This window comes from Alligator sinensis, unplaced genomic scaffold, assembly GCF_000455745.1.
Source record: "Alligator sinensis unplaced genomic scaffold, ASM45574v1 scaffold919_1, whole genome shotgun sequence".
NCBI lineage: Eukaryota > Metazoa > Chordata > Crocodylia > Alligatoridae > Alligator > Alligator sinensis.
In genome coordinates, this window is record NW_005842191.1 from 1,066,283 (window position 1) to 1,084,096 (window position 17,814).

General features: G+C 50.3%; 1 protein-coding gene across 5 annotated transcripts in view; it reads left to right on the forward strand.

Moving 5' to 3' along the window:
* Positions 1–6: 6 nt before the first annotated feature.
* The window catches only part of FMNL1 (formin like 1), a 65,436-nt gene continuing 47,628 nt past the window's right edge, over positions 7–17,814 (forward strand). For 4 of the 5 annotated variants that reach the window (XM_006026386.3, XM_006026388.3, XM_025207338.1 and 1 more), the window contains exon 1: positions 7–286. In XM_006026386.3, the coding sequence (XP_006026448.2) occupies positions 134–286 (153 nt within the window). In that variant the 5' untranslated portion in view covers positions 7–133. Of the gene's footprint in view, positions 287–3,517; positions 3,569–17,814 lie in introns of those variants that run through there. The other variant, XM_006026387.3, reaches the window with a different exon arrangement.

Below are 17,814 nucleotides of genomic sequence, written 5' to 3' on the forward strand. Positions count from 1 at the left end.
CGGCTTGCGACTGCCCTCCGAGCCTCCCCCCCTGCCTCGGAGTTGGGGAGGAAAGTTGTCCTCTTTTTGGGCCCCTTCCCCTCCTCCCAACCTGGATTTTGGAGCCTGGAAGAAGATCCCGGGGCTGGGCAGGATGGGCAATGCAGCGGGCAGCATGGAGCAGTCTCCGGGCAAGGAGGCGAAGGCTCAAGCGCCAGGCTCGGGGCTGCCGGCCAAGCAGCCTGCGCCCCCAAAGCAGCCGATGCCCAGCGAGGGGGAGCTGGAGGAGAGATTCAGCCGCGTGCTGGTAAGTCGCTGCGCCCCCAGGCCCGGCTTGGCCCGGCCACTGGTTTTTAGTCACGCCGTCCCCCGCGCCTCAGGAAGCTGGAGGTGAGCAGCACGGCGGGCTGTGGGGAATGACAGCATCTATAATTAAACTGCAACGGCAGCCAGGGGTAGAAAGCCACTGAGAGTCTGCATCTGCAAGCCTCCCCCCCCCCACCTCCAGGCCTGCAAAGCCCCTCCAGGCCTGCCAGGAAACTTTGCTGTTGCCCCCGCTGCAGCTAGTGAGAGCGGGAATTCTGCAAGGGGAATTTTGGGCCGTCCGCTGCCCCGTTCTGGAGGCCAGGCAGGACTGGCGGGCGCAGGCCCTCCTCTAGCCGTGAGGGAAAACGGCCTTGTGTTTTGAAAGAAAAGCACTCATGACTTCCTTTCCCCTCTATGGGGCTGGTGGGTGACATTTCTGGGCCTCCTCCTCTCAAAGAAGAAATGTTTCATCCTCCAAAGTTGTTCTGGAGGTGGGAGCGTGAGAGAGCCAGAGATAAGGGCAAATTTGGGAGGGCTGTTCCACCACCATCACACGTACAGCCACCCACAAGCCAGCCTCGGGAGCTCTGCAGGCATCATAACTTTCTTTTATGCCTCTGTTACCTTAGCTGCCTGCCTACAGGGGCCTCTGCCTTGCAAAATGAAACAGAGCTTTCCGTCTGCTTCCAAAAGAAGAGCCTTTTTTAAGGGGTGACTTAAAACAGACAGGCACAGGGTGGGGAATCCCTATGGCAGGGCTTGTAAGTCTTAATGTGACCTGAGGCTTTCTCCTCCCTTGTGTAATTTGGTTGGATGCCTCCATCACTTGGGGCTTGGGGAGGGGCAGGTACTCAGGGGTTAAATTCTAACCCAGAGGTCTGGTGCCTGATCCATTCCTGGCACATCCTAGAATTGAGATATTTTGTAACCTATCATTTGCCCAGGTCACATGGTTGGTCTGTCTAGTCCACTCTCCTGCTTCTTGCAGTCACCAGCTCCTGAGGCTTCACTGCAAAGGTTTGGGGTGGTGGTGGGGGAAGTGTGCCTGCATTTTGTCAGTTGTAAAGTGTGCAGCCAGTGGTACGGTGCTGCCTCTAGGAGTGGGTTAAACCAGGCCTTCTTGACCATGGCAGGAAGCAGTTGGGGCACGGAAGTGGGAGAGCTCATTGCGTCTCATTCAGAGCTCGCCTCGTCTTTGCTATGGCCTATCTTTGCCTCCTTTAGCAGGGATTCCAAAAGTTTTGTATATGCTTTTATTAGGCAGTGCCTTTTCCCCTCTCTCCACAGACGGGCCAAAACAAGCAGAAACACTAAGTTTTCACAATCACTAATACACTTTGAAATCTCCAGGACCTCATCAGTTCCCCTGTAATGCTGCTTCCTTCCAGGCTGAGTAACAATAGGTTTGACATTTCTTGTTTTATAAAAATTCCCCATCTCTGCTACCTTCCTTTTTCAGTACTGGCTGTATCATGGGGTGAACTAATCAGACCATGGCCCAGAGCTGCCTGCTGGGATAAGCTCATTGTTTATGAGACAGTAATGATAATGTAGTGCAAATGGTATTTTTTTTACCTCTTATCCCACTCAGGAATCCCCTGTGTTTGCTTTACTTGCTGCTGCTGTGCCTGGCTCTGGTGCTGTATTACTCATGGGGAATCCTAAATCATCTCTTTGGGGATCTTCCCTGATCAGTCCTGCTCTTTGCCACCTCATGTTACCATGTTCTACTTCACTAACTTTTACTCTGGGTCGGGGTAACCCTTTCAAAGTGCATTAAGTGCATAAGTGATTTTCAATTAGACTCCAGCTCCTAAGTGCCTTTTGGAAAAGACCTTGGCATCCAAATGTCATTAGATGATTTTGAAAGTGCAACTGTTTGTCTTGGCTGCATCTGTTACACTTCTAGCAAGGCTTAGTCCTATTACGGTCTGTAGTCTTATGATATGGAGTCCATGAGCAGCATTTATTAGAGACTGCAGGGCCAGGTCCTTTAATATTTTCAGACTGCTCTTTTCAGTTCCTGATGTTCTGCCCAGTCCTTCAGCATGTTCAAATCCACTTGGAGTTTCTCACAGTCTCCTTCCCTTTTGTTTTTTAATGGATGGCTGGGGAATCCTGGGGTTGTCTGGGAATGCAGAGCACTGGGCTTGATGGCCAAGGGGGCCCCTTCCAGTCCTGTGATAATCATGTGTCTCAGTCACCAGGCTAGGAATGAGGCTAGCTGGGGTCAGTTCATACCTATGCTATATAGTTGCCGTGTGGCCTCAGGCAAGTCTGTTCCTCTGTGCTTCAGTTTCACTACTAGGTTATCCCCATGTTACCATCTTGAAGGGGGCGTGGGTGCCTTTGTTCAGTGATTGCAAACTTCTTTGAGAGACTCTGATTGAAAGTGCTTGAGAAGATGGGCAAAGTGGTGCTAATGGTGATATACTCTTGGTCCCCTCCCTCCCTTTGAGAAGCAGCTGTTCCCCAGGGCCTTTTGTTGCCAGTCATTTATCCAGGCCCTGAGGTATACCACTTTATTTGGTCACTATGTATTTCCATTAAAAAAAAAAGTGGTTTGTGGCTATAGGGTCATCCAGTCTGACTTTCTGCACAGCTTGGGTGAGAGAACTTGGTCCAGGAATGTCTACATTGGGGCCCAGAACTTCTGGTTGAGCTGGAGCATAGGAAGGCCCTGTTGAGAGGGGGTGAAGGGCCTGTTTTGATCCGATTTTTCATAAAGTCATAATCACTCACCTTGCATGCTCTCCCAAAGGCTGGGAGGAGGGGGAGGTCTAGTTCTGAAATTAAAAGGGAATAGGAGAACGTGGGCACATCTAGTATGCTGCTTCAGCTCCCTTCTCCCCTCCCCACAACATAGAGGGAACCAAGCCAAGGACCCAGAAAACACCTCCCACCCTCTCTCTCCAAAGGCTGGAAAAATCTGTGCTCTCACTAGCAAGGGAAGGGCACTCAGCACTCCATTTCTGCAGGTTTCCTTGTAGAACTATAAACCTTCCAGCTGTTACAGTCATGATGTAAAGTTCCCAAATGTGATGAGGAGAACAGATGCAGGCTGCTGTCCTGAGTCTGCAGAGTCCTCCAGTGTCCCTGCAGTGATTTGTTGCTTTGAGCAGCGTGAACCTGGCAAAACTCTGGTCACTTAGCACTGCTGCTCTTTAGCACCTGCTGGGCGGCCCTTAAACCCAAAAGGATCAGGTCTTGCTGCTCCCTGGGAAGGCTCTGACTAAGGCTGGAAAATGTATTTCCAAGCCTTGCTGTCTTGCACCAATTGCAGGTGGGAGTGATAAGCATCAGTTCTGAAATGTCTTACTTGCCTACAGCCAGAAGCTGCAATTTGTGACCCCTCCATCCCTTGGCATGAAAAGAGATGTTTTCTGCGGCAGTCTACTGTGTGTGAATCTTTCCCAGGGGACCTGTTAAATGAAGGTTATATGTGGGGGCCTTGAAGTTTTGCCCAGTTTATTTGGTCAAAACTTGCCCTGTGTCTGTGTATCTGTGGTGCTGTGGTTATAGGATGCATATGATTTTGGACATGGAAGGAACTGTATGAGAGTATGATTTTAAATGTGCTCTCAGTGTGTGATATATTGAATGGTGAAGAAGGTCAGCTGGCAACAGGTGTCTATCTGATGTAGGCAGGTGCCCATCTCCACATCTGTAAGATGGGGATTTTGAGGCTTACTGAATGCTTGTCAGGTGTGTTGAGACCCGAGGCTAAAACATGATTGAGAAGGACAAAGTGGCATTAGTATAAAAATATTGTCTTGTTCCTGTTCAAACCCACCCGGATCTTGAGAGCAGCCTCTGAGAGAAAGTTTACAGCAGCAAGTGGTTTTTTCCAGTAGTAGGAGAACTCCATGTGTTGTGAAACTTTCATGTCCCAATCTCTCTTCCTCCTTCCCTTCCTTTTGTCGGACTCCCCCATGTTCAGTAACTTATTGCATCAGAATTCACCTCCTGTTCATTGACTGTGTGCTTCAGCATTCAAAGACTGGCCTATCTCTAGCTCATGGTCCTCCTGAATATGCATTTGGACATTCTTAAGTCCCTCTAAAGAATTTCCTGTAACATCAGGTTTGTGAGTAAAATGTAGCCCTCACCACTAGAAGGTCAAGCATATTGGTTAGATCGCAGTTTATTTATGAGAGGGGTTGGTCTGTCTGTGTTGTACTGTGCGTGCAATTTATTTGCATACGATTATGTGATCTTATGGCAGTATCTGCTTCTGGTATCTGTGGCTGCCTGTTGCCCACATGGCCACTTCTGGCAACAAAAATGTTGGGGCTTTGCTGGGCTGCCTTCTTTAGAAAGCTTCACCTGCAATAGCCTAGCAGCTCTATATGAGTTCCCATGCACCGCATGTGCAAGGCATATAACCAGTCAAACCTAATGAATTAGTCTTTCACCTCCTGAGACTTTGCTTGCAACCAGTAGGAGGTCAGTAGTGTTTATGATTTGAATTCTTCCTATGGCATCAGATGTTGCTCAGGACATGAACCAGGCTCCACCATCTCTGTAGGTGCTGGGCTACTCCTCGCTCGTCCTCTGTGGGCTTCAGGCTCTTCTGCAGGCTGCACCTCCAGGCTTGTCTTTCCCAACAGCCTGGGCATTGTCAGTGGGAACTGTAACACCTGCCTGTGGCAGGCAAAAAGATAATGGTCCACCAGGTTGGCAAGGGAGCCTTGATTTGGAGGAAAAGAATCAAATTATGAGACTATATAAGGGGATGAGTTTACAGTAGCACAGGTCAGTCAGAAGAGGCCCAGACTCATACTAACAGGGGTCCTGGGGGTGCTGACAGGTGTAATGCACAGCCCAACCAGGAGGGACTGGGGACTGGACTAGCAGGTGTTGCTGCTGCAGGTCAAGACTGAGGGGCATTGGCAGAACAGTATGGGAAGCTAAGGCCTGGAGGAGCAGGCTCTCTGTGGGTTAGGATTGCGGTTGACTCTTAACTCTAGGCAGTGTTTTCAGTTTCTCATGGTTTAATAACTAATGGTCTTGCCCACACAGGGAGAATCCCAAGGCAGAATAACTCTCTTGCTATTGCTGTTCCATAACAATGTACTTATTGTGGCAAAACTCCAATATGTAGATACACCAGCTCAGAAATATTACTCTGCATTAGTAGTGAACCAATTGTTCTGGAATAAAAATTGGCTTTATTCCATCATAGCATGTCCACACAGGGGCTGTTCAGGCCAGGAGAAGATCCAGCAGGGTACACTGTTGCTCTTGCACCTCCCTTTGATTTCTGCTCCACCCGAAGTTTAAAACCAGCTCCCTGGCAGTGGCTGCAGCATTTCTAGTCAGGCAGCGCTGAGGGAGTCAATTGACTTCATGGCTCAGTATAATCTACCGATCCCTTCTAAATTCTTCATTTCCACAGGTGGTAATGACCCTCTCATTTTTTTAATTGTCTTGATGTTCCAACTATTAGGCTATCCTTTATTTGCAGTTCTGCTGTCTGTTAACTGCTCCTGGCAATGAGCCTCCTATTTCACAATCTTGCAGACTGTTTTTAATTCATTCCAATGAAGCTATACTTGTTTTTACTTCAATACAACCCTAGTCCCTTAGCATATTAGTAGAGCTTCTAGGTTATTTTTAACTAGAGAAAAATGTTTTTTGTTTCATTTGTTATGATGCACCTCACCATCTGCATCCCATTTTCAAAATTCTAGATCAGCTCATGGTTCTGGCATAGCAACAGCAGCCTGGTTATTCTGGTGCAGCTCTACCAATCCATTTTCCAGTGCAGACAAAACCTAACCCTGAGCTTGGCTGCTGGATTTTTTTGATTCAGACAGAATGTGAGGGAAGGTGCTATCTCCAGTCCTGACTGCTGGGGACTTCCCTAGTACGGTTGAGCTATGCCAATAGGAATTTGCTACAATTCCCTAGTAAGTACAAATCTTCCTCCTCCTATTCCTCACTGCCCCCTGCCCCCCAGACCCTGATCTCTGACATTTACTAATACAGTGAAAGGTGCAGGAAGAGATAAATGGAATTGTGGATTGAGGGCAAAGCTGAAGGTAGGCAAACACCATCTGGGGCTGCAGGCAAAGCTGTCCAAAAATAGCTGAATGAGTTTTCAGCTGAGCTGAAGAAACTACCTGACCCAGCACTTGCAATAGCTTCATTAAGAATTTGGTTCTGGCTCTCTGTGCATAGCATGGGAAATGAGTTTCAGAGGAGGGGAGCTAGGTGAGGCTGGGTTGTTGTTATCCAACCTGGGGATAATACTAGTATATGCTGGGGACCGGCCATTTACAGTGATGGATCTTTGATATGTGGATTTTCCTCTCTTCCTGTGATATATAACTTGGGTGGGATTGAGACAAGGTGAATCTCAGAGACTTATCCAAACCCAAAAGATGTTCCAGACACATTAGCAGGGAAAGCAAAGATCAGCTTGGTGAGTTTGCAGGGTAATCTGCACTACTCTTATGCAGTCTTAATGAACAGCGAGTCTGCTGTAGGGAGGGTCATACCACATACATCTTGTCAGGTCTCACTGCCTCCTGCTGCGTTGTAACAGAACCATTCTTGGTGTATCAGGTCTGCCTTCATGCTGCTGGCTAACAAAATTGTCCCTGATGATCCTTACACCCACTGGATCATATTGTTGGGCCATCTAGCCTGGCCTCACACTCCTACTACACCAGACTGTGGTCCAGTAGGGGTCGAGTTCTTCAGACAGCTCAGGGCCAGGTACACAGAATGGAATCCAAAGAACCTAGAGCCCAATCCACTGAGCTCTCTTGAAAATCCAGCATTTGTTCTGACCTGAACTGGGGGCTGAGCGGTTTGCAAAGATGTTGGCTCTAAACCAGTGGTTCTCAACCTTGTTTAGACTTTAGTCATCCCTTGATAGACTCAAGGCACCTCTCAGAAAATGCCAGCTCTTAGTTTCACTCTTTTTTTTTATGACAAGAACAAAAGACTAGTTCTTCTGTTGCAAAGAACTCAAAAAGTTCACAACAGATCAGAATGTTTTTATCCCATCTGAAAATTCTGGGTTTATTTTGTGAATTGTGTTTGCACACCTCACAGTGCTAACTCAGCACCCTTGAAAGGGTCACAAGGAACCCTAGAATGCCATAGGACCCTGCCCTGGTTGAGAATCACTGTTCTAGACTAAAAAAAAGTGATATACGGAGCCACTGTAGCACATAGTGAATAGTTGAACGTCAGAATAACTGATAAATCTAAAAAATGATTGTTCATGAGGAAGCATTTCATTGGGAGTGTTTCTAGTGGGGCTCTGCAGTGAACTGTCACTGACCCAGAGCAATTCTTTATATTCTTAATTAACAAGGACATGTCACTGATAGAGATTGATGCAGACTGTTTGGTACCCTGGGCAAACTGAACAGTGTACACTCTAGTGTAGCCAAATGGAGTACATAAGGCATCTTAATAGCTGGGGCTGTATCGTGGGAAGCTGTGACTCTGAAAGACACACTGGGATCATAGTAGAAACCAACTGGATGTAAGTTCCCAGTGCAAAGTTCTAGCTAAGCTTTGGTTTATACCTCTGTTGGGATAGGCACAATCTATCAGACAGCTGAAAATTACTCCTGGAGTTCACTGAGCTGTGCTGGCACAAATCAATTTTTTGGAAAGTCCTCATTCTTTCATAAAACTAGTATCAGTGTACTGTAAAATGATGCTGTTGCCACCATCAGCTGTATCTGCTTCACATGGGGCCTGCTCCCTGGTGTAGATTACATTAGGTATTAATAGGAGAAGAAAGTCAGGTAGGAGCTGGGCAGGGTGTTCCCTCTCTGTGTGGCTTCAGTGAGACCATTGTTGGAATAGTTTGGTGACTACACTTCAAACCTGCTGCAGGTATGCTGGAGGAGTTTCAGAAAAGAGCTACACAACCGTTTGAGAACTGGAAAACTTGCCTTAGTGAGAAATTGGAGAAGCTCAATAGATATAGTTTGACCAGAAAGAGGTTAAAGGTGATTTGACTGGGATCGCGAAGTACCTGGAGGGTGTGTGGGGGGGGGAGGGATTTCTGACCACTGTAGATCTTTTAATCCAGCGGACAAAGTATTGGATCCAAGTTAGAGTACCTGGAAACTGACACTGGACAAATTCAAGCCAGAAATAAGGTGCAATTTAAGACTGAGGTTAATTTAACCTCAGGAATAGCTTCTCCAGGCATGGGGTAGATTCTCCTAAAACCCGCTTCCCTCAAAATGGCAGCGTAGCTCAGCCAGGTTTATGGACTGAGACCCCCTGGGTGAGTTTCCCCTAGCCTGTGTGACGTGGGAAGTCTGAGGAGATGATTTTAACAATCCCTTCTGGTCCTTCAAGCAATGACTCTATTCTCCAGTTTGCTGTCTCATTCCTGGGATTCTTCATGGGGCAATTCTGCAGCTGTGTCATTTGACCCACCTTGGAGCCCAATCTCTGCTGACTCTCCCTTCTGTCAGGCCCACATACTACTAAACAGGTTGAACCTACCTACTATGGCATTGAAGTAGATTTAAACCAGGCTCCCCACCTTCAAGGCTGCAAGTGAGGGATCATCCTGAAACAGTTCTACACCCTTTCTGGTAGTTCCCAGCTAGGCGCCCCCAGCCCGGGGCTGTCTCTGCATGGTTCATGATGTCAGTGTATAAGGAGGGAGAACCTGGGACTCCTGGGCAGGTGGGAAGCATGTGGGAGGGTGTTTGAGAGGCTGGGACTAAAGCGTGTCTGATCAATCAAGTTTACTCCATGTGCAGAGAGAGAAACTGCTGCTTGTTCTTAAAATAGAGCCGGGAGCGGCAGGTGGTGCTGAGGCCCTGGTCACAGCAATATGCTAAGCAGCCTCAAGTGCCTTAGCAACTCCTTGCCTTTCAGCAAACGGAGCATGAGTGACGGGGATGCGTCATCTCTGGCTCCAGCCTTATTTTTCTGTTCTCAGTCTGTTGCCAGCACAGAGAAATGAGAGAACCCATGCAGCAGGTTGGGGCTAGGGGGAATACCGCAAGCTTAAGAATCTGCCCGCTCCATGGGACAAGGTGAGCTTAGTTCCCTGCTCATGGAGCTTGCCTTGGAGGTCATTAGCTACAGGGTCTGTAGCTTTGGAACCCCAGACAGAAGCCTGTGCAGGCCTCAAAGACCTTGAGTCTGAATGCTGCCAACGACTGTCTTGAAACTGGCTAATCTTAAATCAGTCATTGCAGGCAGCACCAAGCTGGGAGAACCCCCTCTCCATTGGAAGCCTAGCTTAGTCACTGCCACAGTTCCTGCGTTGGAGGTAGACAGGGCCCCATGGTTGGGTGGGTAGCCAAACTGGGATTAAGCCTTTGCCGCTGCCGGTACAAAGTGCCTGCTGTGCTCCTGGGAGGAGCTTGGTGGGAATGGGGCAAGAAGCCTGCTCAGCTAAAGACTGTGGGCCTCAGCAGTAAACCACTTCTCTATTTTAAGGCTCAATGCCGCAGGATGCCGAAATCTCTCATACCCAGCAGAGGTGGTTGTGCCACCTACGTTGCTGCATGGGTGCCGATGCTTGCTCTGCTGGGAAAGAATGTCCCCAGCAGAGTAAGCTTAGAGCAGGTGCTAGGCTCCAGTTCAGCTTCTCACATGCTCTGGGCAGGGCAGGTCTGGTTTTGCAGTATGGGATGAGCAGGGACAGTTCTGCAGTAGCCACAGCATAATTATGTCTGGTACAACAGCTTTAGAGCTGCCAGTAGAGACCAGGACCCTGTTGTGCCAGGCATTGTGCAGATAGAGAGTGAAAGGCCCGGACCCAAAGGGCTCATGGAAAGGTTGGGAAGTGAGAGCGAGGCATATGGCATGTCCAAGGTCACCCAGAAGGTCTGTGGCAGAGCTGGGAGTAAAACTCAAGTTCCCTTTCGCAGTGTTCTGCCCACTAGGCCATGCTACACAACTGGTCACCTCTAGGGGCAATGTCCAGGCTGAAATTCACAGCCTGGCTACATGTGGGTCTGTCCCACATCTTGGGGGAGAGGCGGCATACGTAATAGTGAGAGACAGAGATGGCATGTTGGTTCACCCTCGCTCAGTGAGCTCAGAAAGACCACAGCAGGTCAGAATGTTTTTAACATGATTGTTTCATATTTGAAATCTCTGGGTTTATTTGGTAAATCATGTTTGTGCACCTAATAGTGCTAACAGTGTGTGGCACTCTTGAAAGGATCTCAAGGCACCCCAGGGTGCATTCTAGTTGAGAATCACGGATCTAGTGTTTTCTTTATCTGGTTTTAGAGGCACTGCACAGTGGGGTCTCCACAAGGCCCACTCTGTGACTGGAACTGGGAGCAGAAAGACTTCCATCCCTGAGGAAAGGGGGTCCTATGGAGTCCTGCAGCTCTCTTCCACAGTCTGGCTTTCTGGGTGACATGTAACAACCACCAAGGACAACTCTTGGTCTGTGCCTAAGTGTGGTTTCCCTTGCAGGATGTCTCTTCCAGCTGCTTTGCCTCCCAGAGTGATGCTGTACTCACACACATCCTAGGGGTTTCCAAACTGTACTTGTCACTCTAACTCAGCAGAAATGACCCTCCCCTGTTTATGCAGAATTGTAATGTGGGGATTTAGGGGGCCTTGGCAAAGAGGCCAATGGTTTCCGTACTGGATCCTGGGCAGTCCTGCCTGTTTATGGCAACCTAATGCACTTTATAGCTCTGCATACCATGTTCCTTTCTTCACCTTGTCACTCTCAGTGGTGCCACTGTCAGTGTAACACTTTCGGAAGAAACATTCTCTTCTTGTGCCATGGGTGCCGTTTGGTGCTATACCAACAGCGTTTCCTCCCAACACCCACAGGAAATATGTGGGCAGCCATTCTGTCTTGTGCTGGAGGGCAGGGCCAGGTTGCATTGCTAAACAGCTGCCATTTTCTGTCTACAGAAATGGCAATATTTCAGTGGTAGGTGAAGAGATCAGCTTGGAATGAAAAGCACCATATAAATGTCAGGTTTTCAGCTTGTCTCTTGCCCTAACCCTCACAGAGCTCTTAATAACTTACAAGCCCCTGAGATAAATCAAGAGTGCAACACATTGGAGCATTGGAACAGAAAGGGTTATCGTGGCACAGACAGCAGAAGCCATCAGTGATTAGCCTAGCAGATGAACAGCTCACCTTGACTAAACAGCTTGACATGCTGGGCTGCAGAGTCCCCAGTGTGCATTGAGTTAGATTTCAGTGGCTGTTGATCAATATACCAAAGCTTTTCATTTGTCAGCCAGGACCAATCCCTGGCTTCTGCTCCATCAGTGCAGAGGAAGAAGGGAATGATGGCAGCAACCATGCAGGACATACTTGGTGCTCATCCCAATCCATACCAGTGTCAGCCCAGTCCACACCAGTGCCACAGATTCAGCTCTGCTTTTTTCCCCCACTAGCAACCAGACTCAGAATCATTCTTGGTGGCCATGCAAAGCCGGCTCACAGGCTTCGGACATTTAAGGACAGAACTTTTTCTTGTCCCTGCTTCTGCCCTGGCTTTCTGTACCACAATACCTCTCAGGATTACCATGGCACTTAGATATGTGGCCAGCGAGGGGGCTGTTGGTGCATGCAGGCACATAGATGTACAAGATTGCACTTTGGGGGGCCCCAGTTCAATCTGGCTGTCCATGAAATGAGTTGGCTTCACCCGGGATTGCCACCTCACCAATCTTAAAAAGGCTTTCACCCAGCAAGGACACTCCTCCAGAGAGGTAGATCGCACGTTTGAAAGAGCCACCTGGATACCACGTGAAGAACTGCTGCAGTACAGAAGAAAAACACCCACAAATCGCACACCGCTGGTTATGACCTATCACCCATCCCTTGAACCTGTACAGAAAATCCTCAAAAAATTGCAACCCATATTAGAAAAAGACCCTATTCCTAAAAAGATCTTCCCAGAGCCACCCATCCTAGCCTTCAGACAAGCACCGAACCTCGCCAACCTCATCACCAGAAGCAAACTTCCTCAACCCCAGAACACACCAAAAGGATCCAGACCGTGCCATGACAAGAAATGCAAAACCTGCCCCCACATCTCCACCACCCCCACTATTACTACACCCCACAACAGAGCCATCAGCATCCCAGGATCTTACAGCTGCACCTCCAGGAATGTAGTATACCTCATCCAATGCACCAAATGCCCTGATGGAAGATATGTAGGAGAGACCAGACAACAACTGCGCACCAGAATGAATGCACACCGGAAATCCATCAAAGACAGAAACACCCAACTACCGGTGGGGGCACATTTCTCACAGGAGGGCCACTCTCTCTCCAATCTCTCAGTCCTGACCCCCAAGGGAAATTTACACAACACACCCCAGAGACGAGCCTATGAGCTCCATTTCATCAACCTGCTGGATACTAGAGATCAGGGACTAAACATAGACATTGGATTTTTGATACATTATAATCTGCCTGGCAACTGACTCCCCCGCCCAGCCCAGCCCCTGGCTTGTTTACTTTTCATTCCATCCAGGAAGAGCTCACACCAACTGCTGCAGCTTCCTGAGCCTGACGAAGGGTTTTTGAACCCAAAGCTTGCTTAATAACTATTCTCCAACCATTTGGGTTGGTCTAATAAAAGATATCAAATTCACCCAAGGAACCTTGTTGGCTTCATCTGAAACTGATGCCCAGTGAAATTGTGTCCATGTGGTGGAAGTGCCATCCTGTTGCATGTGGAAGAGTGTGAATGTATCTCTGCTTTGAGAAGCCCAGGACTGGGGAGGTGAGTGGTGGTTGCAGGCAGACTTGAGAGGCACTGCCAAAGCTGTGTGAAGAAGTTAGCCTAGTGCCTGGTTACCCTATGGCTTCTAGGTATCTGGCTTTCAGGGGCCCCTGGACTGCCTAGGGCAGGGGTGTCCAACCTTTTTGAATGTGGGGCCAGATCACAAACTTTATCACCGAGTGGGCCAGTGAGCCATATTCAAAGACCTCACAGGAAGTGACATCACATCAGGAAGTGATGTCACATGACCTTTGACACCAATGAAGTTGCAGGAAGTGACAGTGAAATGGGTTGGCTCCACACGGGAACTTACCCCTTACCCCGTGCCTCCATCCGCCCCAGCTGGCCCTGAGGTGCCCCCAGCTCCATGCAGGAACTTACCTCGTGCTGCGCAGGCCATGCTGCAGCTCTGCCAGCCATGTGCCAGAGCCCGTCCCCAGCTCATCCGGTCAAGTACGGCTGGGGCAGCCCTGCTCCGCGCGGCCCTCGGGGCAGCTGCAGCAGGACCCGGCTCACTGATGAGCCAGGCCCCGCGGGGGTAAGCAGCTCCCCTCCCCTTGCTGCCGGCTGGGGCCCGCAAGCCGGCCCTGCCCACCTTGCCGCTGCCCCGCTGCGGCGGCTCTACGCTCCACCACCACTGCCGCAGCTCCACCGCAGCAGCCCTGCCGCCACCACCACGGCTCCACCGTCACCACCGCAGCTCTGCGCTCTGCCGCCGCAGCTCCGTGCTCTGCCTCCATGGCGGCCCCGCCACCGCCTCTGCGGCTCCGCGCTCCATGGCAGCCCTGCTGCCGCTGCAGCTCTGCACTCTGCCACCATGGCTCTGCGCTCCACTGCCGCCACTGCAGGCCAGATAAAATGGCTTGGCGGGCCGCATGTTGGACAAGCCTGGCCTAGGGGAAGTGGACAGAACCTAGTGCTCGCCTCTATAAGGTGTGCAATAACTTGAGCTAGTGTTTCAGCTCTGTCTCTTATGCAGCCTCTGTCCCTGCAGCCAATGGAGGCAACAAGTGCCATATTCCAGCCTGAGGGTGGGAGGGAAGTAGTGAAGAGTCGTTATTTTCCTTCCCATCTGCCACCTGTCTTGGTACCAGCAGGGTGATTCTTGCCAGATGCTTCCCTGGTACCTTTGTTAAAGTGTCATTTGGGAGTGTTTGCTACTCCCGGGGGAGTTGTGCCGTCTCCCAGTTGTCTCCCTCCTGCCCTTTCCTACCTATGCTGCCGGGGACCTGGAATTCAGATGATTGCTTTGGCTGAATAAGTTACTGCCTCCCTCTGAGGTACAGCTGTACTGGGGGGTCATCAATAATGCAGGCAGCTGCTGCCTGGTGTCTGGCTTAGCACTAGCAGAGATGAGCAGCACAGGGCAGATAGGCATGGAGCCAGCTGCTTCGTGGAGTGAATGCAGGAGGAGGATACAGCACTGGAGCGGGATACAGCACTGGCTTGGGTTTGCCCTGATTTGGCCTTGCCACCCCACTGCACCCCCTTGGTGGAAGCAGGATCTGAAGGGCTGAGATGCTAGTGAGCCTATCACTAAGTTGAGAAAGGGCAAAGTATGACAGAGGCCAAAGTAGGTGCCATGTCCTATAGAATGGGGTAAGGCTATCCTGGGGAGGTGGGAATGAGGCCTGTTTGTCTTGAATGGTCAGCCTAGTTCAGAACAGACCAGAGGGGCTGGAGTGGTGGAGAACACTGCAGGTGAGACACCAAAGGAGCCCATGAGCCTCTAAAGAATGGAGGCAGAGAGGGAAGGTCATTCTTTTCCTGCTCCCCATTGGTGGCCTTTCCTTTCAACAGGAGAGGGAGCCTTGGGCACACCCTTCTCTGTGCCTTGCTCCCTTCCCACCCTGGAGGAGCTGCCTTCTTGCCTAGGACCCTCCCGCACATCCCTGCCACATTTCCCTCACCCCAATCAGAGGCCCTTGCCCCATTGCCAGGAGCGCCCAAGCCGAGGGCTCGCCACCCGCCACCTTCCCACGAGACTGGCTGTGCCCTGAGATGCCAGGAGCACAGTTCTTTTTTGGCAGGAGACTAAACTCACAAGGTGGAGCCCTGACACCTCCTCTCTCTGCCTGAGGCTCACTTAAACACTGTTGCCACGTATGACAGCAGTGAGAGGCCCAGAGTGGGGAGGCCACTTCCTGCCACTTGCCTAATGAGCAAGCCTAGCCGGGCCGTTGCGGAGCGCGCGGGAGGGGGATCTCCTGTGAGATGCAGCCACCGCCCAGCCGCCACCAGGAAACATGTCGCGTTCTGCTGCTGCAAGGGCTGTGCTGTGCTTTGCAGTGACAGGAAACAGCCTGTGTCATTTGGGTGTGAGGGAGGTGGCTGGCTTTTCAGCAGCAGGGAGGTCTGGACTGTACAACACCTTTGAGATAGCACAGCTGGCTCTGGAAAATGGCTGCCACTGTGTGGAAGTGCTAGAAGTTTGAGGCATTTGCCTACTGAGTGCCCACATGCGTGCTTTTGTGCACCTTGTTCTTGGGGCACTGCTGGGCCACTGGCCCACATGTGGGCTGGTCCTGGTTTGTGTCATGGATGGTGTTTCAGTGACATCCTTCTCCTTTGCTCCAATCCCTCACTTGACTGCTCTCACGTCCTAAATCTTTGTGTGGGATGGGTTTACCTGCCAGGTGTCTAGCCTGAGCTCCTGGGACAGGCAACCCCATCCCACTTGTATACGTGTCCTGTGTAGGCACACCACACCTGGTTGGTTCAGGCTGCTGGCTCCAAACCAGCTGCAGTTCCTTTTTCGCTCAGCCCCTCTGGCCTCTTTCTTTACTTGCACAGCAGCCAAAGCTTTCACCCTTGGTCTGGTAGGAAAGGGCTGGCGTAACTCAGTAGCAGGACAGAGATGAGGACCGGTATGGGCATGGGGTCCTCCTCTAGTGTAACTAAACACTCCAGCTTGTTCCCATTTCTGGAGGTTTCATACCACGTTCAAACCATTAAACCCCAAGACAACCTAGAAGCCTGTGAGCAGGTCAGTCAGTTCTGGGACAAGCTTCCAGATTCCTGGGTTCTTGCATGACCTTGAGTGAGTCATGTCCTCTCTCTGGGCCTTGGTGCCCTCATCTGGGCTTCAGTGGCCTCATCTGCAAAATGGGATAACAGTCCTGACCCATCCTTGCAAAGCCCTTCATGACCCGAGAAGCGCAGCACATTCTCTTTGTTTACAGGGAATTGGTGGTTTTCTTTGTACTGTACAAGGTTATGGCTGCCTCGCATATGGCAGAGAAATAGAATTCAGCTCCCTGCATGAAATGCTACGGAATGGCTCTGTACGTGCATGTGTGTGCACATGTGTATGGGGGGGGGAGGGTATACTATGATGGCAAGGGGCGACTATAGGAAACCCTTGTTACAAATGCAGAAAGTCATGAGTTCTGCTTCTGTTCCATCTGTATCTTGCCATTTTCCCTTTTCTGATTTGTGCTTGCAGTTGTTGGACATGATAGTTATTAGTTTCTTTCTTTTGTAAGTGACTCTTCTAATGACTTCTGCCATAGGCTGTTGCGCTAATGGTTTGATGGGAAACTTGGCTAGAGGGCAAGGATGAGTTAAATAGGAGCACCCAGATGGCACAATTAATGCTAGGATACTCCAAGGGAGGCTGTTGGTGGTGATTCTTCCAGCCCACGCAGAAGCAGGTGAGCTCTTCTGAGCTCTGTAGGGTGGAGAACCTCTAAGCAGCCTCTGGCCTGTAGTACCAGGCTATAATAAATACCAGTGACTCCCAGCTTCTGTCTAATGCCAGCAGCTGAAGATCCCAAAGCGCACACAGACATTACTGATGTTAACCTGTGCAGTGTGTAAACCATCACCATTATATGGATGGGGAAGCTGAGTCACCAGACTGAGAGACCTGGCACAGAAAACTGATGGAAACCAACTGGCATCCCTAAAAGGGTGGAGAGCCAGATGGTCTCAGTTGGTAGCAGCAGGTGTTGGAGCCCGGCAGGCACCTGTGCCTCTCTTAAGCTGCCATGGGGTGGGACCCAGACCTCTACAAAACCCAGCTGTGTTCCCCAAACAAGTCAGGCTCTGCTGCTGGCCCGGTGGAGAATTGGCTTCTGTGTACACTCTGCATGCCAAATGGGATTGAGGGAGCTGTGCCCCTCTACTGAGTTAGCATGTAAGGCTGGCAAATGGAGCATGAGGCACCCTCTGTCACTGCCGAAAATAAGCTAGGCTTCTCTGAGGAGGCAGCTGCCTGCAGCACGGCCAAGCCCAGCATGACCTTGGGTGACTGTGCTGAATGGTCCTCAGTCTTGGAGAGAGGGGCCTAGTTCCATCATTCCTGTCTGGATTTGCTCCTGAGGGCTGGATCTGGAGCTATGTTGACCCTCCCCATATAGGACCCCTGTTGGACACAGCATGCTGCAGATATATGGAATTAAGATGTATGGGATGTTTATTCTTCTTGGAGCTGTTGGTTTCTGGCTCTCTGCAAACTCAGGTAGTTACACTTAGGCACATTTTTAGGCTTTTGTTGGCATCCATGAGGGCTGGAAACATAGGTATGAAGCAAAAGCAGAGATTCTAGTCTGCTGTCATGACCCCAGGAACAGGGGCCCTTGTCGCTGGCCTGCCTACAGCCTGGGCCTTAATTCAGCCCTGGCTGTGTGCACAGAGTCAAGTGTATATGTGTGGGAGAGGTGCAGCTGGAAACAGAGCTCAGAAGAGCCCCTTTGTGGGACTGGTGTGGTAGGGGACTGCTCATATTAAGGAGCTGTGCATAGGTTGGCCAGGCTGTCGCATGCATGTTGATAAAGACTAGTCTGAGAGGAAATCTGTCATTGGG